Genomic DNA, 24978 nt, shown 5'->3' with positions numbered 1-24978 from the left:
AAGTTGTTTTAAAAATGAACCACTTTACACCAAATATATACAAGCGCAGCAAGTTTTTGTATTTCTGTTTTTGTACAAATATCTTGAAAACAATATAACCTACCAAGCCTAAATGATCCTTGTTGAGCATCAGAATCTATCATTTGGAATAGGGTGAGTGAAAAACACTCAATGAAAGGTACATATAGTAGCCTACAATATGTCACTATGCATCAAATAGGCTATTTAAAACCTTAATAAAACAGAAAATCAAGCAGTAGGCTATCATAATAAAAATGCTGTCTTTATCTGACTGCATAAAATTATGTCGTCACATAGAATTGTTTTTTATTATTTTTTTATTTTTAAGAATGCTGGAAGATTTATCTGGAAAAAAATATTATTATTATTATTATTATTTTAAAGCTTTCGGAACAGCTAGTTTCATTGGCTGCTCAAACACACAGCAGAACATCAGTTGGCCACATGGAGGCGCTACAATCGCATTTCTTTAAAACACAAACGGAGAACAATGGCTTTGAGAAACATTTCCAGCAAGCTGAGATTTACTTCATAATGTCATACAGTCGAAATACTCACATTCACTGGAACGTCTCTGTAAACTATTAGTGTGCTTATTCTGCATAACTCATTAGAAAACCTGCCAGGAGCTGAGAGAGAGATTTCACAAAACATCTGCATGACTTATAAATATTACAAACAGGCTAAAGAGCATTACACAAGACATTTGAATTGAAATGACTGTTGTAAGTGCTTTACAAATAAGCATTTACAAAAAAAATAAAAATGCACATAAACACAAAATATTTAAAAGTACAGGCTTGAATTCTAGATGCAAAATCAAATCCCATTGCTAAATAAATATAAAGGCCTATAAATAAATAACGTTTGAGTTAGGCTCGAAGTAAAAGAATAGCAGAAGAAAAAATGTTTCCGTTTTCCAGACGAAAAACGTAAATACAGCATCGTATTTTTAGTTTCAAGAATGTGTTTTAGAATTTAAATGAAGATCCTAACAAGTAACTATCTAATAGCCATATAACAGCTAATGTAATAAGCTACACATAAAAAAAATCATATATTGACTGCGTGAATTGCATCAGATCAGATACAAAAGCTTGAATCAAAAGCAAAGAATTTGATTCATTCTAGTAATCAAATATGTTTACTTTATGCGTCTAAACAACACAAATATTGAACGTAAAAAATAACAAACATTACTTATTAATTGCTGGTTGTAAGATGTAGCCTACACAGTCTATACAAAAACGCTTGTTTTATTTTTTAATTTTTAAAAATGTTTTTAGATGCAAAAGTTTAGCATTACCTTTGAAAATATGACCCTATGGCGTTTAATATGGGCCACTGACGTGACACGCATTTTTTTTTTGTCAGTTATAAAGTTCAGGCATCAAATAGGACTATGCAAAAAACAATCAATCATATGTATAACTCTTATAATAGCAATGCATCGTGATTTTCCCACTAGAATTCAATATAGCCTACATTAACTGTTTAAAAAAAAAGCGAAAAAAAGAGAGAAATGTTGGCGTAAGTTGTTTGACATAATTTTGTCAGTGCGGCGTAACCAGCATGCGGGAAGCTATTTTTATTGTCCTTCGACAAAATAATCATAATATAGAGAGGTTTTCCTTTAAACCTTCATGAGTCTGTGTCAAAGCCATTATGTTTTTTCGTAATATTGTCAGATATGTTGACCATATTTATTAAAAGACGCGCTTTCTGGTCGAATGGAGTAGATTTTTTGCCTATATTGAAAATAAAACGTTTCTAAAAATGATGTATACTCGCGTGTAGCAAAGCGTTTAGTAGCCTATAACGACTTTAATTATAGGAGGTTGTTTTTTTTTTAGAACGTAAGAGAAGAAGAAAAAAATGAAAGGCAAAGAACACAGGCTATACAGCTATGTTTAAATAACTATAAAAAATATTTTTCCTTTTAATCGTCTCAGACATTCTTGCTTGTCATCGAAAAATGTCTTCAAACTCAACAAAGCCAGTAAGAGCATGTGGTAGTAAACAGATTTGGATGGGTAGCATTTTCAATTCTACACGTATATTTTAGAGGAGGAGCGAAATGCTCCAGTGAGCCCATTGGCAACGCGTCTGGAAAGGAAAGAGAGGAACTGATGCACACATGACATTTTCTGACACTTTGCTCGTTGATTGAGTCAGGAGACGTTTTGCCGCAATTAAATGACACGCAAAGAGGAAACCAATTACACCGCGGACTAATTCACCGCCATGAAAGCGCAGGAGCTTCCCAGATAAAAGCGCAAAACTGCAGGCCATCGGAAACTGACGAGCGGGTTACGTAGGTTATGTTTTAAATGGCGAATATTGGCACCTCCTTTTCTATTCACAATATATTAAACCGAGGACTTGATTGCGAGAAAAATGCCGGTCTTGTTGAGGAATACGCAGAAGAGCAGGAGGCGCGGGATTGTTCAAGCTCTTCTCTGCCGGTGGAGACCGCCGGAGCTGAGAGCATCTCTTCCTGTGTGCTCGTGCTGGACTCCTCATCCTCCGACCAGCATTCATGTGAGGAAGGATCAACAGGAGGAGAAGACAATTCACTAGAAAGACGGCACGGTGAGCCATTAATACTTCTTATACGTTGTATTGGAGACCGGGCAGTGTTGTAAAACATTTTGCAACCACAGGTTTTTGCACTACACGTGTCAAACTTGGCTAAAATATTCCCATATTTGTCTGCCACAAATGAATAACGTTTAGAAAAACTTATGTTATTTAGCGTCAAGGCAATGCATTAATTTATTGTGGTAATCAACCCCCCCCCCCCCCCCCCCCCCCCCAAAAAAAATATATATATATATTTATTATGCATCACTCAAATTCAGTTGAAATATTTTAATTAAAAACGGCACACATATAGGCCGATTAAGCATTTTAAATGCAATTATATAAATAAGTAAAACAGACTAATCTCTGTAGTAACAATGCGTGTGTTATCGCAATTTTGCTTATAAACAATCTTATTTTATTTAGCTTTTGTGGGTACAATATAACAAAATTAAACGACATAAACTGCTAATTCACATGATACAAGTTCCGTCGTTTAGCCTAAACATTATCGCTAATCTGTAAAACAATTATAATTTCCTATCCAAAAATAGTTTTTGTCTTGTCAAATACCTGTAAATATTTTTTACACAGAAATAAAATTTGATCTATAATCGTGTTAGGGTAAATTAAATGGCATAACTGGTATCATCCATGTGTTCTTTTTAAGAATATTTGAATAATGCTTGATAATAACATTCATCTGTTAATATGTGTAAAAAACAAACAAACAGATGAGGTGTAAAAACAAATACGCACAGACACTTATGATTTTTAATTGCTAACCTATATATTTGATGCATGTTTGTTTATTTTAAAGTAAAAAAGTGACCATTTTGAATTAAAGTGTTTATATTTAAATTGGGGTGGCATGATTAAGTATTTGATTACAACAATAAATGCATTTACAACATTTGTAATCTTTTGAATTTTAACATATGGGATTTAAAAAACAGCACTTGACACTAATTTACACTTTTATATACCAGAGTAATATATCAAAGACAAATAAAGGTAAATAAGCTCAAATAAAAAAACACTGCCCTTGTCTCCTTTTACAATGCAGAATTTCTCACCGCATGCTTTAAAGTAAAGATCTCCTCAAATACACATCAATTCACATTATAGTCCTATTAAGCTCTTAACAGCCCCTCCTCAGTATTATACAACTATTTTAAGATTTTATTTTTCATATCGGCTTCTGTATGTAACACAAAGGTCTCTGATTTTCCAGAGTCTAAACCTGTTTTTATCCATCTGTGCAGATCACAACAAGGACCAAGATAAACCACAGAGCTGCAATTTTGCAGATAACAACCCTAAATTGAGCAAAAAAAGGTCACGGGCAGCGTTTTCTCATGCACAGGTGTACGAGCTGGAGCGGCGCTTTAACCTGCAGCGGTACCTGTCTGGCCCAGAGCGGGCCGACCTGGCAGGAGCGCTCAAACTGACCGAGACACAGGTGAAGATCTGGTTCCAGAACAGGAGATACAAAACTAAACGGCGACAAATGGCAGCCGAGCTCGTGACAACTCCCAGGACAACCCTGGCAAAGAGAGTGGCAGTGAAAGTACTGGTGAGAAACGACCAGAGGCAATACAACACCGAGGAGCTGCCCAGTCCGTCTGTTCCTCCATTATACCAGTCATTCCCATACTATCCTTACATGTTCTGCTTCCAGCCGTGGATCTCAGGAAATACTTTAAGCGGTGGCCTGTACTGATTTCATGAGCTGTAGCAACATGTGGAAAGTAACCGTGGAGACACAAACAGTCAAAATAAAGCCAAAGAGTAAACAAAACTGCTATTCCTCCGTGGATTATCAATAATAAAACTATGACCGTGAAACCAAAAGAGGAATAGGATACACTGATGTTCACTATCAATCATTTCAATTATGATCATTAAGCCAAAGCAAAGAGAATTCACTGTCATCATTTGTAGTTATATCTGTCTTTTTTAAATGTTGTACAGTAATGCATATGGACAAATACACAAAATCTATGAATTATATTGCTTTAGATAAAATATTAAACCAAAATTGGTCTCTGCAAAAAAAAATGATGCTTACTTTTTAATGCTATTTTTATTAGATAGAAGTTCTGACAAAGTCAGAAAATGTCTAATAATTTGAAATCGAAAATGTTTTGCATTATTGTGCTTTCAAATTTTTCAGTTTAATATTTGTTATCTAATGCAAAGGCATTCATGCATTTAAGTGCTGCTTGAGTGTTCAAATGTAGGTCTACTGTAAATGCTTTGATATGGAGTGTTAAGCTAGTTTAAAGAGTTTTCTGTTAGTATTTGTCACTGATTAAAGTTCTTGTTTATTTCCATCACAATGGAAAATACACTCTATAATGCACTAAGTCTTGTAATGTGTCAACTGCTTTAATTCAATGCCTAAATCCAGTCTCAAAGTCACTGTATTGAACAGAAAAATACAGGTTTAAAAAAAGAAGAATCAAACTATCAAGTGTCTTGAGACAAACTAACCGCAAAAGCAGAAAGCTTAAAGTGGGTTTGTCAACACAACATACAGAGATAAATGCCTTAAAGGCAATCATTTAAGAGGAAGAACTCATCAAAAGATTCTTTGTAAATAATGGCTTGACTGGTGACAGACTATCATACAGATAAAAGCCAATGAAAACACCATCGGTAACATTAAAGTAATAATTCAATACAATTTTAGACAAACAAACACCAAAATCTCTTATTGAAACCATAATGAATGCACAAATATGAAAAGTGAGCCAATCTGGCGTTAGAAATATCAAGTTCTCTATAATCTGCCCTGTCTCTGACCTCACATGCAAGACTGTGCCGTACATTTTCATGAAGAACAACAAAGTCTGCAGTCCTGTGTTTGAGAAGGACAGTATCACTGTAAGGTCAAACACGTTTACAAATGAAGTGTTGTTTACGTGCCAAATAACATACTTCTTGATTATTCAACAGCAAACAGTACAAATATTAAACATCTATTTGTTTTTCTTTCTCCAAAATCAATTAGATTAAATATCTAAAATGCTGAATTACAATACAATGCATGATTTAAATAAAACTCTCTCAAATTTAAATTAAATAATCTGCTGACCAATTTATTTTGATTGACTAAAAATGTTTTTGAAGTAAACAAACAATACGCATTGGAGTTTGCTTTACAAAAAAAAAAATCAATTTTAGTCTTTTTATTTACATATTTCACATTTAATTCAATGTGTTTTGTTCTTTGTTTCTTTCATTTTGTAATTTACAAGCAATTTCTGAATGAAAATTGTTTTTACACCATTTTGTTCCAGTGCCCTAGTGAAAAAATATATATTAAAATGTATTTGAAATACATGGATTTTTATTAATTTACATTTATTTTGTACTTGCGGGATATTACCGGGTATACTTAAAGTCTGCTAAATTGCAACAACTAATTTTGAGCTTAATATGCTTTAATTGTGCAGAATAGGTCCAAATTAAGATATACTTGCTTCAGGTACACTTTAAATATCTTGCATTTAAAGACACAGAGATATTACACAGAGATCATACAATCCTCATTAATAGTCATATCAAAACACATTTTGGCCATAATATTAAGAAATGTGCATTGTGCAGTAAAGAAATACTTTATATCAGTAAGTCTTAAGTGATATGTCACTAAATATGTTAATTGATTTTAACTATACTTAGCATGAAATAAATGTATTTTAAATAAATTATGGCATAGGATATATATATATATATATATTATTTTTTTTTACTAGGGTGGAAAGCAGATCATTTTGCAATACATTAATAAATTAATTCATATTTAGCCAATTAATTTAGCCTGTTCATTAACTGTTTGAAGTTTTCAGGTAAGGATGTTGAGATGTGTGTTATTCCACGTGACTGAGGCTGTGCTGCCTTGCACACACACCCAAGGATTATTCAGCTGTTTATTGCAGTAAAAAAAAAAAAAAATATGGGGGGGATGAGAAATATAATTCTATTTCAACCATCACAATATAAAGCAGTTCACGTGAGTTTAAGCAGCCCTTTCGTGATATCTGCATGATTCAGATACTGTCAATAGACCATGTCCATGTTGCACAACAAAGTCTGGCTAAAGCCCAGAGCACATTAATCATGTGTGTTTGAGGAGACACCACCCTCATAAAGGCAAGAGAAAGGAGGTTCAGTATCACCAAAATACAGCATCCATCTGCAAACACACTCTCTGAGACAGCAATGTTTTACACATAGTCAATCCAGATTCATGGATGAAATCATAATGACATACCATGTTCATTTTGTGAGCGCCATTTGAGGGCAAAACACAGATTTCCGTTCACAATCCACCAACAGAGTGCAGAACGAAAATAACTAAAGTGCACTAAAATATACTTTTATGCCACCTGTGTACCATCAGTACAGAGTCAATTACTTGTGCTTGGGTAAACGTTTACTATAATGAAATACAAAAATGCTAGTAAATATAATGCTTTAAAATACTTGAAAAAGTAAATGATTAAAATCGCTTAATGATGATGGTCTTTATAAGCACAAGGCCTATAGTACTCAAGATGTGAACAGGAATTAGGGCGCAGTTGAGCACCTTATGGATGTCTGTGTTTATACAAAAAAAATTATCCTGAAAAAGTATGTAAACACAGGTTTTGAGTAGAGCAGACGATTCGTGCAGACTAGAGTGAGCAGGCTTATAAACCCTCACAAAGACAACAAAAGTGGCAGGGAGAGTTCGCCCACTACATGCTCATTATTACCTGCTACGACAAAACCCTTAGCAATTAAGCCTCACATTGACACAATTGTTATTTTGCCATGTTTCACTCTGACATTCATCTGTGAGGAAATTAAAACAGGTGAGACAAAGAAATGATTCAAAATACATCAACCATGAGTTGGACCCTCCCAGTTCATCTAATGCAGTACAAAGAGTCTGTCTTCAAACAGGACATTTCACACAAAGAGCTGTAACAACTTCCAGAATGTCACACAATTTCCTTGATGAGCGATAAAAAAGAATCAGTCAAGTCAGTTTTGCAATATTTTGTCACCACCACAGATCAACAATGTTAAACGTTTTTAGGGAAATCAACCTACTTCAGTTGGCAGCCTACTTAAAGTTGTCTCTGTATAATCTGGGACAGGTGAAAGTATTTTAAGTTGAAAAAAAATGACACATATCACTTTCAAAATAGAAAGTCATTGAATCCATGATATGCATTAACGACTCACATATGATACTTGATGATCAAGCTTCCAGGTGTGAGGAAGTAACATGAAGCTAAATTTTCATGTGTGTGAAGTGGAAAGAGACGTTAATGCATTCATCCAGGCTATAGAAAGGGCATGAAAGAGGAAAGAAATGGCCCAAAGTTAATACCTTTGTTTGGAGAGAGCACAGCTTCACATTGACCTTGTCTCCTCAGGCGAATCACCCCCCAACACCACCACCAATAATCCAACCCACAGGACTCCACAGTCTGTTCCAAAAACGATTAGCTGATAACATCACGGCATGCTGGAATGTAAACATTTACAGTAAAATCATACGAGATGAACTCTCCTCCAGTGTGATGCATTTATCAGCCATTAACTCTGCTTCTCTTCTGTGAAAACACACACTGAGCTTTATAACCACAAGTACAGCTTTGGATTGAAATGTCTAGAGTTTTATGAGTGTGTGGTTAGAAAAAAATTAAATGTAAAAAATATGTTTTTCTTTTAAGGATTAGAATGTTTTAAGTGTAGTGATGTAGTGATTGTGGCTTTTCTGACAGTTGGTGAATTAAACACATTTCACTTTTTGATAGGCTGCTCTAAATATTATAAGAGAAACGGTGTGAAACAGGACTTGATTTGTTAATTAGATTTGTTAATTAGATACCAGGAGAATTGTGCCAGGGCAGGTGGCCGCTATTGGAAGAGAAGGATTTCATGACGTCAGCTGCAAAGGAATGTTGTTTCAGGTTACGTTACATTGAAAAATAAATAAATAACTCTTTTAAATAAGGTTAAAAAAATGAATCTGGTTGGATATGATTATGGTAGGATACGATTCGCTAAATTAAGTTTGAGATGATCCACTTTACAGTGACTTTTTTTATAAAAAGGACATTTTTATGTGCGCAAGAGACTATTTTCATGCGTAACAATACACTTTTTGGAAAGGAAAGAACGTGATGTGTGGCCAAGTATGGTGACCCATACTCGGAATTTGTGCTTTGCATTTAACCCAACAGCAGTGAGTAGTACACACACACACACTTGCCTTGCTCAAGGGTCTCACCTCAGTCATAGTATTGAGGGTGGAGGACATTCACTCCCCCCACCTACAAACCCTGCCAGACCTGAGACTCGAACCCACAACCTTTGGGTTACAAGTACAGTTCTCTATCCATTAGGCCACGACTGCCCTCGTCAGAAAGATTTCACATGAACTAGGCCGGGGGGTGCTTGCAAACACGTGACATTACCATTATACCACAAATCTGAATATATTTTTACATTATTTTTTTTCTAACCATTAGACCACGCGGTCAACCATTTTGTGTCCAAAAGGGAAAATCAGACATACACAAACCAGAAACAAAGCATGGCGAACACGAAAAAATTTCCCTCGTGTGCATGCAAACATTTAGCTATCGAAACTGCTAAATAACAGATTTGTCTCATTTTAAATAAACACTAAAAACTGAGATGAAAAATTTACTTCAGTAAGAAATTGTCTTTTGCTATATGATTAAATTAACGGAGTGTCTATTTACACTAAGTGCAAATACCCCGCATTTACACTATTTACACTAACTCCACCCACAAACATGTTGTTGGGCTAGTCAACACTACAAAAGATGACTATGAAGAAACAGCTCCAATGATGGTAAATCGCATGGTAGGCTATTTTCTTTTTGACGCGGTTGACCCGAGTTCGAATCCACCTTTTGCTAAACTTTTGTCTCCCTTTTAAAATCTCATATCACGTCGGAAAAGCATTTATTTTCAATAAAAAAAAAATGAAGGAACTTATCGAAAAGTTGAAAATAAATTATTGGGAAGGGTTAGGATAGGTGTAGGGAGGGCCCAATAAGGTGGCATCTATTTAATGATTTGAATTAAAATGATAATTTGCACTCAATACGTTATTATTGCATACTGTTTTATAATGTATAGTACAATACTGAGGTGCAGATAATTCCCACTATTTGCAATAAGTAGTATAAATTGCAGAAAATCCTGCTATTTTAACATAGTGTAAATAGAATCTATAGCTATTTGCACTTAGTGTAAATAGCATATCGCTATGAAGAACCTGCTGTTTTTACTAAGTGCAAATATAATCCATTGTTATTTGCACAAATAGTATCTATCGCTAAGAAAATATGTTATTTTCACTTAGAGTAAATAGCAACTAATTGCTATTTGCACTTAGTGTAAGTCGCCTCTATCGCTATACACGTTCTGTGATGTTTTGAACGTTTTCACTATATAATGTAAATATGGCAACTGCATTAATTTAGTCATGCTAGCATGTGTACAACAGTTTAAACCATGTGTTTTACAACTAGCCCTGCTCTCCTTTACATATTATTCTGCAGTGGTTTACAAACTCTGAACTCAAAGCAAATGAACAGTATTACATGCTGAGTTCAAAATATGCACATGAAGTTGTTGTTTACCATAAAAAGATGGATAAAAGTGGTTTCCTTTTTGGGCTGAAAGATGGGTTTGTGAGTGAGTGTGGGAACGTGATGTTTTCTGGCAACAGTGTGTGAATATTTTTACACTCCTCTGGCCATAGATGGGTTGCTAAGGGCTCTGATATGCTCCAACCTGTTACATTTCCACAAGATGCTTCCCAACAGGTCTGATTCTCACTCCCTGAGCTCCGTGAAAGGAATTTCAATGTCTTAATTATTGTAGATAAGGAAAAAACAAGGAGTGCATTGAAAAACACTGACACAAGGCAACTTCACTTATCAGAGCAGAGATAGGACCTCCACTTAGAACCTCTTAGGGCTGCTCACCAGCTCTGATTTGGCACACATCCGCTCCTCCACTGTCTGGAATGGTGTCCTGTTGTTCTTGCTTTGCCTAAATCATGTCTTTTATTGTCAGACAGGTAAAATGCAAACATTCAAGGTCTTCACAACTGCTAGCTTAGAAAGAAGACTACCTGACCTTGAACTGATGCTATCGTGATTAAGTATTCCTGAGAAAGGACTTGACTTTTTGTTTGTATTTTTAAATGATCTGTTTTATGACTAAAAGGATACATGGACCGTGTTACTGTTTTACTGTAAACTGAAGCAAGGCTATATGCATTATATCAAGTGGCTCAGGCAAATAATATAACATAATATAATATAATATAATATAATATAATATAATATAATATAATATAATATAATATAATATAATATAATACAGTTCCCAAGTAACAAAGCACCTTCATTCAGGCTTTACTGATCCATATGATCTTCACAGTGATAACATGAGGAAACTCCAAGATTTTTAGAAAACTATTTGTTTTACCAAAAACACTACAATAAATTGTCAGAGAAAAATGTATGCTGCGTTTAAAAAACGAAACACTCATTACATTTGCTTTAACTATGCTTTGAGTCAGTGTTTCCCAAGTATTTGCCACACCACTGTATTTTGGATGTTTCCCTTATCTGGCACACCCAGTTTCAGTCCTGGAGCCTCTGCTAATGAGCTGAATCAGGTTTTAAATAAAGGATACATTTAAAATGTGCAGTCTGGAATACTTCAGGAACAAGGTTGGCAGTCACTGCTTTGAGCAAAGTTTCAGCAAAGTGGACCGTCACTAGCCATGAATGGTCATGGAATGACCAGTCGAGGCAAGCAAAGAAATTTCTCAATGACAGACGGCTTTTTGTTTGTTGCTCAAGGTCAACATAGAGCAGACAGCTCTGTCCGGTGCGCTTTTGTTCTGTCCAACCAGCTGAGACCCCTCCTCTCCGCTCAGCCCTCTCCACACCTGTGGAAGAGAAGTCACCTGACGGCTGGCTCGTTGTGCAGAGAGAGCAGACACACTTCCCTTTGAGGGTCTTGTCGGGATATTTTATGTCCTTGTTTACTTTCTGAGAGGCATTTTTCAAGAGAGCAGAAAAAAAACTTGTGCTGGAGGGGTGTCAGTCAAAAGAGAGAAAGTTTTGTACACCTGCACACAAAATCGGCTTACTTTTAGACCCTGTGTGGCCTTAAAGGTATAGTGAAAAATTATCATTATTTTCAAACCCGAAAGAAAGACAAAAAGAGATGTTTAGAAGAATGTTCAAGCTGCTCTTGTCATATATTTAAAGTGGATGGGGAAAGCAACAAGAACAAATTCCATACGAATCATGCACTAAATTTCAAGACTTATGAAGCCACAAGTACCATTTTCATGGAAGATTAAATTTAAAGCTACCCTATGTAACCTCTGGCCCTCTAGTGGATGAAATAAAAAAACTAAAAGTTGCTTGCGGAGGACATTGTTTTGGTAATTACGTAAATCTGATTTACGTGAATCTGATGGGTTGACATTGTTTTGGTAATAACCCAAGTCTGAATTACATGACCCTGATGGCTTGAGGTGCACTGTATCAAAGTGAATATCATTAACGAAAGAGTAGCCAAAAAGATATCCAAAAATAGGCCTTGAGGGCAGGTGGCTTAAATGTCGCTGTTGTGAAAACACCTGCTTTAAATGCAACGTTACAAAACTTTGGCAGTGTTGATATTAGACATAACGATTTCTATTCATATCAGATAAGGTAATTTGGTGGAAACTATTAACTTGCCTATAGGCTATTTATAGGCAAATAGACCAAAGCAGTGGATTAGAGATCGGCATTGAAACCAACAAAAACATTGTTTTGTGAAAACATTGTCAGTGCACAGCTCATTTGATGCTATGCAAACTATGTTGATTCGTGTTTTATTACGGGAACTGTCGCTTTTGCTTTTTTGCTTGCTAACGCTTTTCGGTTTGAGGATCATTTGTTTTGGCTTCAAGCTAGGCCTACTTAAACTGATTATGGCCTAGCAGTAGTCTGTCCTTCTTTCTTTTATTAACCTTTTACACCCTGAAGGTATTTTTAATGATTTCATGTCTAAGTGACATACGTAAAAGTAAAGGCTAATAACTTAAAATAAAAAATAAATAAATAAAATAAGTAAATAAATAAAAGTAGCATCAAGTTCATGGTCTCCTTTGATAGAAAAACTTCAAATTTGATGAAAATTTATTTTGATCATGTTTAGAGTCTCTTATGTTGGCACACTGCTGAGAAAACCCAAGAAAAAGTTATATAGATTTATTTTGTTATTATTCATGCTTGACATGATGACTATTAGAAAGCGTATGTGACTGGTCATAAAATCAAGTTTTGGCTTGTTCACAATCATGTGAACTGCATCTGGGCCAAATGTTATGTTGATATCTCAAAGTAATCAAAAGCTATGATTAAATGTTAGTTGTGAACTTTCAAATGACGTTGGAGAACACTGCGTCAAGATCACGACACGATCAGATCCAGAAAGTCAAATAGCTTTAGCCAAGCAGCATTTCATGTTATTCCATGGGGATTTTCTTATGATCTACGTATCGTGTTATGTTGTGTGTGGGCTTGTTTGAATCGAGACCACCTGCTCTAAATAAAGAACTACTGTGGTTTACGATTGTTTCGTGTTATGAGCCAAAACGAGGTACAAAATCCTCAAGTGTGTATACTGCTTACATGTGCATCAGCAGATTTTACATACAAAACTCTGAATATTTTGGTCTCTAGCTGAAACAGATATGCTTTTTTATATTCTGCTAGTTGAGACCTTTTCAACAATATATGACACAAGATTCAGTGTTGGGGCTAATGCATTACAAGTAGCGCGAGCTACGTAATCAGATTACTTTTTTCAAGTAACTAGTAAAGTAACAGATTATTTTTTAATTTGGAAGGAAGTATCTGAGTTACTTTTTCAAATAAGTAATGCCAGCTACCCCCCCCCCCCCCATTTATTGATTGACAGCTCTCCTGTCCCAATGTTGAGAGAAATCAGGAGTAAGATGTTACTATAGTTCTAGAATAAATGTGAAAATGCATTAATTCATCTCACTTGCAAAAAAAAAAATAAACAGCATTCCTCAAAATGAATAAAGACAGTGAAATGCAACTCAGAGTATTATACAAACCTGCAATAATTAAATATGTTAAATAAGACAAATATTTATGTATTTTATTCCATTTTATTAACCAATGTCTTTGCTACTGACCTTTGATGATCCAATTCAACCATACTAATAAGCAAAAATTACTCTAGATAAACATTTGTGCTTCTTTTTTTATTGCTGAAGTGTATTGAACTTTTTTCTTCTGCATTGTACTGTACAGATGTGAATGTACTTTTCCTTCAGTCTGAGGTGTATTCATTTCACTTTTGTTGTGACAGGGCTTTTACATTTGACAAAAATATAACTTTTTTTATATAAAAAACAAACAAGTAACCCCTGCCCAGATTTTAAAAGTAACACAAAAGTAACGTAACACATTACTTTCCAAAAAAAAGTTACTAAGTATCGTAATTAGTTACTTTTTTTAGGGAGTAACGCAATATTGCAATGCATTACTTTTAAAAGTAACTTTCCCCAACACTGACAAGATTATGATGCTCTTACTCATCGCATTTTTAAGTAGAGTAATTTTTCTTATGCTATGAAAATGGAGCACCTCTAATATTTCAGCAATTTTAACAGCACTTGCTAAGAGTTGGTCATATTCCTTATATTCACTGTAAAGCCAAGTATCTTAAAATGACACCTATTTTATGCTGTTCAAGTAAGTAGATATGAAGTAATGTGATGATGATTTTGCAGCGCCCCCTGTCGGCACAGTACTGATAGGGTTAAACATAAATACACATTCACAAATAAAGGAAGTATGCTGTCACGAAATCCGTCCATACAGCTCTAAAATATAATGTTATAGTCTTTAGGGTAAGCCAGAAACAACGTTTGGAATATGGTTGTATGATGTACTGGTTCATTATTTAAATTTTGCTCATTTCAAACTAAATTAAGTTATGTAATGTAGCAATAATTTGACATACTATTTGAAATCTAGCCTGACAGATTTGGTCTCCGTTCACTTTCATAGTTCAGGAAACAGCAGCAATTGACTGTAAGCTATAAATAACACCTTTAGCCTTCCACTCAAGCAAAAAGTCATGCAGGTTTTGAAAGACATAAGAGTGATCAAATGATAAAAAGATTTCAGAGTGAACTATTCTGTGAACTCCAATCTTTATTTACTGAATTATTTGAAGTTTCAAATTAATTTTAAGTCAAAAATCACTTTGCAAGCAGCATATTTACATTAAAATCATAACTTCAAATATGTCGTGCCTTTTCATTTATTTTCTTCTGTTGGATTAAGTGTATGTGATCTAGAATAAATAAGACCAGCCCATCCTCTCCAATCCCTTCTTTCATTTTCACAACTGTCTTCATGCGTAAATGCCAACACTCTGTGTGGTATTAATCTATCACTTTTGTGAGAGCAAGACTGTGCACTGTGCTCTCAAGTCTAGAGGCCATTAAGAGTGTCTCAGAACTATAAACAGCTGGATTTATTAGGGGGAGCTCTCTGTTCACAGCAAGCCTTGCATGAGTTTCTTTTATTTCATGAAAGGTGTGAAATATCCTGTTTCACAAGCCTAAACCAGTGCACAAAACAACACAGAACTTCATAGGCCTTCGCACGCTTTACATGAAAAACTAAATCTGTACACACACATTGGGTGAATATTTAGGCACTCAGATAAAAAACATGCAATTTAGTTTCACTCGCAGTGGAGAGAAATACCATGAGCTCCTCATCATTCAGGCTTTACTGATGCGTATATGATCTTTACAGTGATGGCATGATGAAAAATGGCATGATGGCATGATGAAAAAAGTCAGTTAGGTAGTTTTGTGCAGGCCTGTTTTGTTATATTGGCCCCAAAAATTATTTAGACACTTAAATCACACATACAGGTGCATCTCAAAAAATTTGAATATCATGAAAAAGGTCAATTTTTTTTCACTCATTTCAGAAAGTGAAACCAATATATTATATAGATTCATTACACATAGTGAAATATTTCAAGCCTTCATTTCTTGAAATTTTGATGATTATGGCTTACAGATAATGAAAACCCAAAATTCAGTGTCTCAAGGAAATTAGATTATTACATAAGATCAATAAAAAAAGGATATTTTAAGCAGAAATGTCAGGCTTCTGAAAAGTATGTTCATTTCTATGTACTCAATACTTGGTTGGGCCTCCTTTTGCATGAATTACTGCATCAATGCGGCGTGGCATGGAGGCAATCAGCCTGTGGCACTGCTCAGGTGTAATGGAAGCCCAGGTTGCTTTGATAGCAGCCTTCAGGTCATCTGCATTGTTGGGTCTGGTGTCTCTCATCTTCCTCTTGACAATACCCCATAGGTTATCTATGGGGTTCAGGTCAGGCGAGTTTGCTGGCCAATCAAGCACAGTAACACCATGGTCATTGAACCAGCTTTTGGTACCTTTGGCAGTGTGGGCAGGTCCCAAGTCCTGCTGGAAAATGAAATCAGCATCTCCATAAAGCTTGTCAGCAGAAGGAAGCATGAAGTGCTCTACAATTTCCTGGTAGATGGCTGCGTTGACTGTGGACTTCAGAAAACACAGTGGACCAACACCAGCAGATGACATGGCAGCCCAAATCATCACTGACTGTGGAAACTTCACACTGGACTTCAAGCAACATGGATTCTGTGCCTCTCCTCTCTTCCTCCAGACTCTGGGACCTTGATCTCCAAATGAAATGCAAATTTTACTTTCATCTGAAAAGAGGACTTTGGACCACTGAGCAACAGTCCAGTTCTTTTTCTTCACAGCCCAGGTAAGACGCTTCTGACGTTGTCTCTGGTTCAGAAGTGGCTTGGTAGCCCTTTTCCTGAAGACGTCTGAGCGTGGCGACACTTGATGCACTGATTCCAGCTTCAGTCCACTCCTCTCACAAGTGTTTGAATCAGCTTTTCTTGACAGTATTCTCAAGCTTGCGGTCATCCCTGTTGCTTGTGCACCTTTTCCTACCCAAATTCTTCCTTCCAGTCAACTTTGCATTTAATATGCTTTGATACAGCACTCTGTAAACAGCCACACCTTTCAGTAATGACCCTCTGTTACTTACCCTCTTTGTGGAGGGCGTCAATGTTCGTCTTCTGGATCATTGCCAAGTCATTATTGTGGTTTCAAAGAACAAGAGATACCCGTAATTTATACTGTAGGGATGGTCATTAATTGAAACTTGAATGTAAATATTCTAATGTTTTGAGATACTGATTTTTGACTTTCATGAGCTGTAAGCTCTAATCATCAAAATTAAAACAAAAATATTTTTTGAAATGTTTTACTTTAAATGTAATGAATCTAAAATATATGAACGTTTCACTTTTTGAAATAAGTTACAATTGCACTTTGTTTGATATAATGTCCAAATTATTGTGGCTACTAATATTCAAGTAATATTCATGTTTTATTCATGGTATTCATGGTGTCAAACTGAGAACTGAGGTTGTCACATATTTTTGGGGTTGGTAAAGTAAACTTTATTTAGTTAGTTTTGCAATATACTAATATATTTATTCAGCAAGAATGCATTAAATTGATCAAAAGTGACAGTTGTTATTTTTAAGTTTAAATTCATTAAAAATAAATAAAAGAATAAAAAGAATAAAAAGAGTCATGGTTTCCACAAAAATATGAAACAGCACAACTGTTGTCAACTTAGGTTATAATAAGACATGTTTCTTGAGCAAATCAGCATATTAGAATTTTTTTCTTGAAGGATCATGTAATGATGCAAAAATCATCACAGGAATAAATTAAATATTAATTAATATATTAAAATGGAAAACGATTACTGTAATTATTTTTTGACAAAATGACTATTTTTACTGTATTTTTGATCGAAATTCTGCTGCCTTTTTGAGCAGAGTCAACTTTTTGGAACATTAGTGTTTCAGAAAGACAGATTAACCTATATAACAAACCAACTCAAAGAACTACGCAACTGTTATGTCCCTCGGCTCAAACTGAAGAGAAGCCAGAGAGAGATAGCAGCTTCAAGCACAGGCAGAGGGAAGGGATGGGAAAGGCAGGGCAGGTGTGTTTTCAAACCGCTTTCAGGGTTTCTGCCTGCTTCACAGAGCCACAAAGCTTCAGGTAATCTGTCAGAATGAAGACTTGTCATGTGCCCATCTCACCCGGTAAGTATCGTGCGAGTGTTACAGCGAGACTTATAAACAAATTTGTCAAGTTTAAACTTAATATTCACCGAAATGATTCACTGTCTCCTGATTGTCAACAGTATAATAGAAAAATGTTTGACTACTGGTGTGTAAACACACTGCCGAACTGCAGTTTGGATGAAGTCTCATGCCTACAGGCCAATAGACATGAGACCAGACAAGCTGTCTGTCAACAGAGAGTCTATAAAGCAAGGCAACAGTATCAGCAGAGGATTCTAGGATTTTGCTGCTTTCTCTTTTTTAGGTGTGGAGCATGTTTTACTCTACCTGGGCTGTCAGTGGCCTCTTCCACAGGTGCACACGCTGAGGGGCTCTGACCTATAGATTATGTTTCCAAAACATCGGTTTAGGCACACAAAAGAAGGGAAGAGATTGAGAGAGTGTGTGCTTGTGTGGACGTGTGGCTCGTATAATGTAATAGACTTACTGCTAAATGAATGCTTGGTAACTGAGCAAGTACAGCAGGCCAAAAAGTATTTGAACAATAAAGCAACACTTAAGAAAATTACAAATGTCATTGCATTACATGATAAAATATCAGGTATCTGCAAACAAATAATGCTAGTTTAAACTAAATAAAAATTTTAGATTCATAATTAAATTCATAATAAGCGATAGAAACAATTATGGGAAACTTGTTGGGAAATTATGGGACATTTGTGAGATATAAATCACAATTACTTTAATATTTTATTACTCTGATGCATAAACTGATTTTCTTAGCTTGTACTATGTTTCTTAAATATTGATATTTTGTTACCTAATTCAGTGCTATTCATAGTGTTGGCTATTACGTTTTAGGGCTGCTGTAGGCTTTTTTTCCCAACAAAAATGTTTGATCAGGTGCATAAATTATGCTGATTTCTCTCAAGGTGTCAATTCTCACTCTGTAAACACTTACATGTTTGGGGTTCCTTCAAATATTTCAAATAAATGAATTTTATTAAGCAAAAATGCTTTAAAATGAATCAGAAGTGACAGAGAAGACATTTATAATGTTATTTGAAATAAATGTTCTTCTTTTGAACTTGCTATTCATCAAAGATTCCTGAAAAATGTATCAGTATTTTTTTCTCAAAAAAAATATTAAGTATCACAACTGTTCTCGAGATTAATTATAATAATAATAAGAAGAAATGTTGCTTGAGCAGCAAATCAGCATATTAGAATGATTTCTGAAGGATCATGCGACACTGAAGACTGAAGTAAAGGGCTGATGAAAATTCAGCTTTGCATCACAGGAATAAATTACATTTTAAAATATAATAAAATAAAAAAATGTTTTTTAAAATTATAATATTATTTAACAATATTACACTTTTTACTGTGCATTTGATCAAATAAATGCAGCCTTGGTGAGCAAAGGAGACTTAATTCAAAAACAATAAAAAATCTTACCGACCCCAGGCTTTTGAATGGTAGTGTATACATCGTACTGGACCATCAGAGTGCTGAAGGAGGTCGTGCCAGTTTTTGGAGAGAGTGGGAGTGTTTCAGTGAACCATGACATTACAGATTAGGCTGTGTGACAGAGAGACGGCACTGGTTTGTGTTGAGAGTGCATCTGCCAGAGATAAGTGAGTCAGAGAGGCTATTGCAGGAGAGAGCCCACTCTGTCATGGCTTATTTAGACAAGCCAAGTCCTGGGAACCGCTTTCTACTCACGGGAAGCCAGACAATGGGATTCTTCAGCAGAGCAGCTCTGAGAATCCAGATCCAGCGGAGGTCTCCCCTCTCAGCTGAGAGCTTTACGTCTGTCCGTAATGTACACAGAAGCAACCGGGCGCCATACTGTCTATCCAAAACACGCTCTCTGTGAGAGAAGGAAGATATGATCAAAAACCTTGCCAAAGGAAAGACTGCCTCTCACCCATCACATTCAACATGAGAGCTAAACATTATCCAGCAACTACTCTAAAAAATCTTATTAGCCCACTTCAGCCAGTGGTCAACGAATATGGATTATTTTCGAAGTATTAGCCTTGTATGGTTACAGCCTTGCAAAGTAAAAATAGTTATTTTTCATTACTAACATTTAACCTGAAAGCACATTGTTTCAACCTGGTAAATGTGGAATTAAAATATTTTATAATAATAAAGAAGTTTAATAATTGAATAATAATAGATAATTGAGTAATTTTCTGTGTTCTGTCGATCAGTTTTGGTTTTCCCTTTGTAATAAAATATAATACAAATAAAATTAATAAAAATTTAAATTAAATTAAAAAAAATCTTCAAAATAAATTGTGTGCCAACAACATTTATCCGTAGTCAATATATATATATATATATATATATATATATATATATATATATATATATATATACAGCATATATATATATATATATATATATTTACTTTGCAACAAGTAATAATAATAATAATAATAATAGTTTTAGTCACATGACTTTTTATGCTCATCCACTATATTTATGACCACCAGTGGGGCAAAGTGAATAGTGGTGAATACAAAAACACATGAACAGAGATACCAAGAAAAACTGAAAAAAAGATCATTCAATTTGTTTCATATCAGTTCTCAGAAAACATTTAGCACATATGCCACCAAATATTTGTTCCACAATCCATATAACACTGGTGAACGGTGAAGTGCTGGCGTAAAGAGATGATTATTATTATTATTATTATTATTATTACTTTAAGCTTATTTCATTTATTTGTGTTTATTGGATTTATGATAGCAATCTACATATAATTGTGCCAGACACGTTTGGGTGGGTTAGGGGGAGTTTTTTTGTTTAAAAGCACCTAAAGCTGCAGTCCGTATATTTTTTTGGTTAAAAATGATCTGAAATCAATATTTGAGAAAGTACATAACCAGCCAGTGTTCAAAACTATCGCCTTACTTTAGCCTGATTCACAACAGTTATCTTATAATAATGTTTTCTAATTTGAGTGGTATGGGTAGGTTTATGTGGGAAATTCGAGCATGGCACTGCATCATTAAGTCATGTCTGTAAACAGAAAGAAGTTGTCCCGGCTAGTAGGCTATTGCACGTGAGGATCCTGCAGGTGGCAGATCCTTTATAGCCTTTTCTCACAGCAGCTGGAATAATTAGACGTATCATTTTGATGGCGGATTGTAATCCAGAATGGATTATGTGTTTATGAAACACATGTGAATGAAATTAAATTATATTCCAGTTTTAATTGTGTTTCTGATTACAGATTAGCCTGGGATTACACAAGATCTGTATTTTAAAGAAAACCAGTTCGAAGGGAGCATAGTTTGCTTTTTGGGTTAGAAGAATTTATTAATATGAAATTCGAATGGCATGACTAGAGATTAGACTGTACAGAAATTGAAATCTACACGCTAATACACACTATACTCATAGTCAATGCTGCAGTTGTTAACATTAAAGGTGCCATAGAATGAAAAACTGTCTTTACCCTGGCATATTTAAATAATAACAGTTCTGTACATGGAAATGACATACAGTGAGCCTCAAACACCATAGTTTCCTCCTTCATATGTAAATCTCGTGATTAAAAAAGACCACTGAAAAACAGGCGAATCAGAACATAACACCGACTGTGACGCAACAGTCGGGATCACTACACCCCCAACATTTGCATAAACCCGCCCTTGTTCTAAGACGGCCGAACCATCAGAAGCTCTGCAGGTATTGTAAATAAACAAGCGCGGACAACAGCGAAAATAACTAAATAAATGTTATGTTCCAGGCCGTGCAGGGGGTGTGAAGTGCAGGGATGGGTTGGTGTCTGTATTCAGAAAGGCACAGAAAGCAAATAACGCGAGCCACTAAAGGGACATGGTTAGCTCCTTGCTAGCGGTAGCCTGTTACAGTACATAAGATTTCACTCTCAGTAAGGAGAGATGAGGATGATGGCGAATGACTTACAGATCCTGAGCACCACTGACAAGCATCTGATCTTGTGAAATGTGTGGTAAGTACTGTTGCTCCATAATGTAAACATAGTTTGTGTGATCTCGTCTCTTGAAAGTGAAACTATATCGATGGATCGTTCAAAAGCAGTTTCAATGCCTCGCATATTAATAACGGCTCCCTGATGCCCGCGTTTTATATACAGCATAATTACCCGACGATATAACTGCGAGAGAAAGTATTTAAATATATATTTTCCTCCCTGTTCTTCCTTCTTGCTGATGAGCCGTACTGTGAAACAGCCAATCAGAGCAGAGCTCAACATTGAGCAGCACTGTGAAACAGCCAATCAGAGCAGAGCTCATTATTATTCATGACCCTGCCAAATAAGCCAATAACAGACCGTTTCATTCTAGGGAGAAATCCTAGGGTTGTAAATGGACATGTAAAATCGTTTCTGGAGATGTTTTGCCCTTACCTAAGCCACATACCTTCTGTGTAGATATCAGTGAACAATTTAAAATACTGTATCAATGCATTCTATGGCACCTTTAATAATTTGAGAATAAAGTATAACAATACAATAATAATTTGCACGGTTTGATTAACTTGATTGTTATTAATCACTGTTGGTAGCAGGATTTATTGTAATGCCTTTTTCCTCAGTTGGTCAGAACAAGCATTGCAGACTTGTTACTTGTTCAGATGGCAATATAAGGTGAAAATTCTTATTTGGGTCATATATTCCAAGACATAGGCTAGAATCTGTGATTGCGAAGTACAGTAAACATCCACACCTGTGTGGTGACTGACAGACTGACATACAGACTCCTAAAACCTTAGATTTATCTCGCTGGAGCCGTGCTGACTCACAACCCATGCACGACAATTCCACAAGTAACTGCAATTCCAGGTTTTCCAGGTCTGTTTTCTTTAAAATACAGCACTTTCAAACATAGATGGCGACAAAGAGGCTAAATTTACGGACTGCAGCTTTAATTATGTATAAATGGAATGTATTGTTTGCCAGGTGATACCAAGCCAAAATAAGCGTTTTGGCTTGGTATCTCTGTTCATGTGTTTTTGTAGTCACTGCCATTATATTGCCCTGCTGACAGATACAAATATGATAGATGAGCAGAAAAAGTCATGTGACTGAAACAGATGAATATGTAGATTACAGTGCAATATTGATAAAGACGGCAAGAGACTCATGTGGACAAGTAGACTTCTATCCATTATTTTTTACAGGAGGAACAAACAGTTGAACAAAGTCAAAATTCATTTAGAACTTAATTTTTTATTCTATGTAACTCATTAAATGTACTCCTAATGAATATAGACATACAAATTGGCTGATATTCTGATTCTGTTATGTCAATAGTAAATCATTGGGACCAGGGGCGTCATGCACTCATTATTTTTGAAGGGGCATGAGTTGGGAGGGGGGATCGTCAGACCGCCGCAAGCACTGCAGGGTTGTCAGCTTTGTATCAAGTCTCCAGGCTCTATGACACAAGTCAGTCAAGTTCACAAGGAATAAGGACTTTCATAACTCCAGCAAAAAACAAAGAAGAGACCTCATACGTGTTCATCAGAAAAGAGAGATGGACTGGAGAGGTGAGGTGTCAGCTGTAGGAAATGAAAACAAATGCAGTTGTATGTGGGTCTGAAAGCAGATCTGTGATGGAAAACTGGGTAAACACAAGAGCTTCCTCAAAGCCTGCAGGCCTGCCAGTTACTGCTGTCAAAACTAAGAGTGCATTTCTCTGATTAATCATATGCCTTTCACCATTACTGCTAAGTGGTGCTATAATGAAAAACAAGATCAGAGGCTTTTGTGGTTGGTTAATGCCAAAAAAGTAAAAGTACATTTATCCTATACCTACCTGAGCGTCCTAGTAGAAACATCATCCAGCATTCACCCCCCAAAAAGAAATCATTATAAATAATGGAAAATTAAATAAATCAGATATACACTAATGTTCCAAATTTTGGGGTTGACAGAAATTTTAAATGTTTTTGAAGACAAAATGAATATTTAAAATAATAAATCTTCAGTGTCACATGATCCTTAAGAATCATTCTTATATGCCGATTTTGGCATTTCTTATTATTATCAGTGTTGAAAACAGTTGTGCCGCCAAATTGCTTTGTGGAAACTAATTTCTTTCAGGATTCCTCAATTAATAAAGAGTAATATTAATTTGTAATATTATGAATGTCTTCACTGTTACTTTGGTCTATTAAATGTGTCCTTGCTGAATTAAAGAAAACAATTTCTTAAAAAAACAAATCATACCGACCCCAAACTTTGGAACAGTATGACACCAAATTAAGTTAATTTGACAGTCATAGAATTATCTTGCATAAAATATATCTAGCCTCCAAAAAAAGTCATTATTTGCATTATAGCACTGATGCTGAGAGGAATTTACAGCCAGACTAAATAGTTTAGATTAGGAAGGACTGTGTGCTTTTAAAGACACACACAAGTGGAGACCTCTGTAAAAGGCCACAAGAAGATGACCACCACGTCAAAGTTCACAGTCAAGTGGTCTTGCAGTCACAATCAGGCCCCTGGGGTCAACCAACACACAAACACATCTGTAATGGCAAAGCACAAGACCAACTAGTATAAATCACAACTGGAAAACCTGTTCCTTGCAATAAGTGTCTGTTGCAGATCATTTAAATAGCACAGAAGGCTCTGGTTAATGTTAGGCAGCTGTCAATTCAAATGAAATGACAAGGTGTCAACTACATTTGAAAAGTCCGCCTCAGGGAGAGCACGTTTCATATCACTCCTGCATAAGATGAGTGAACACAGGTGAACGGCTCTCATCTCAAACAATCAGTAGTTGGTGAACAGTGAGGAAGTATTTCACTTTTTGATCAGAGTATATCTTATTCCAAAGCATACTTTATATGTTTTACTACATCCCAGAAAAACATGCCATTCTTTAGAAGTGAAAAAATGTGAGTCGCTCCAAGACACGATACGTAGCCTATATGAATCATTGTTTTGAGACAGTTTTTTTTCAAGAACTCATTTGAAACAGTTGAAAAGTCACGTTAAATGATTAATTCGTGAGCAACTCACTGATTCAATTATCAATGATCTTAAGCATTCCTTTACTACATTCCAAAAT

The 24978-nt window shown here is 35.5% G+C and overlaps 1 protein-coding gene across 1 annotated transcript; it reads left to right on the top strand.

Annotated features, from left to right (window-relative positions):
- Positions 1–2130: 2130 nt before the first annotated feature.
- Positions 2131–5945, top strand: LOC306881994 (homeobox protein zampogna-like). Its single transcript, XM_079436406.1, has 2 exons — positions 2131–2613; positions 3870–5945. Exons 1-2 carry the CDS (start codon positions 2352–2354, stop codon positions 4325–4327), a joined length of 720 nt encoding a protein of 239 aa, XP_079292532.1. The 5' UTR covers positions 2131–2351; the 3' UTR covers positions 4328–5945.
- The last annotated feature ends 19033 nt before the right edge of the window (positions 5946–24978 follow it).

This window comes from Barbus barbus (assembly GCF_936440315.1).
Source record: "Barbus barbus genome assembly, chromosome: 16".
In the NCBI taxonomy this organism is placed as follows: Eukaryota; Metazoa; Chordata; class Actinopteri; order Cypriniformes; family Cyprinidae; genus Barbus; species Barbus barbus.
This window is presented reverse-complemented; position numbering and strand designations above follow the sequence as displayed.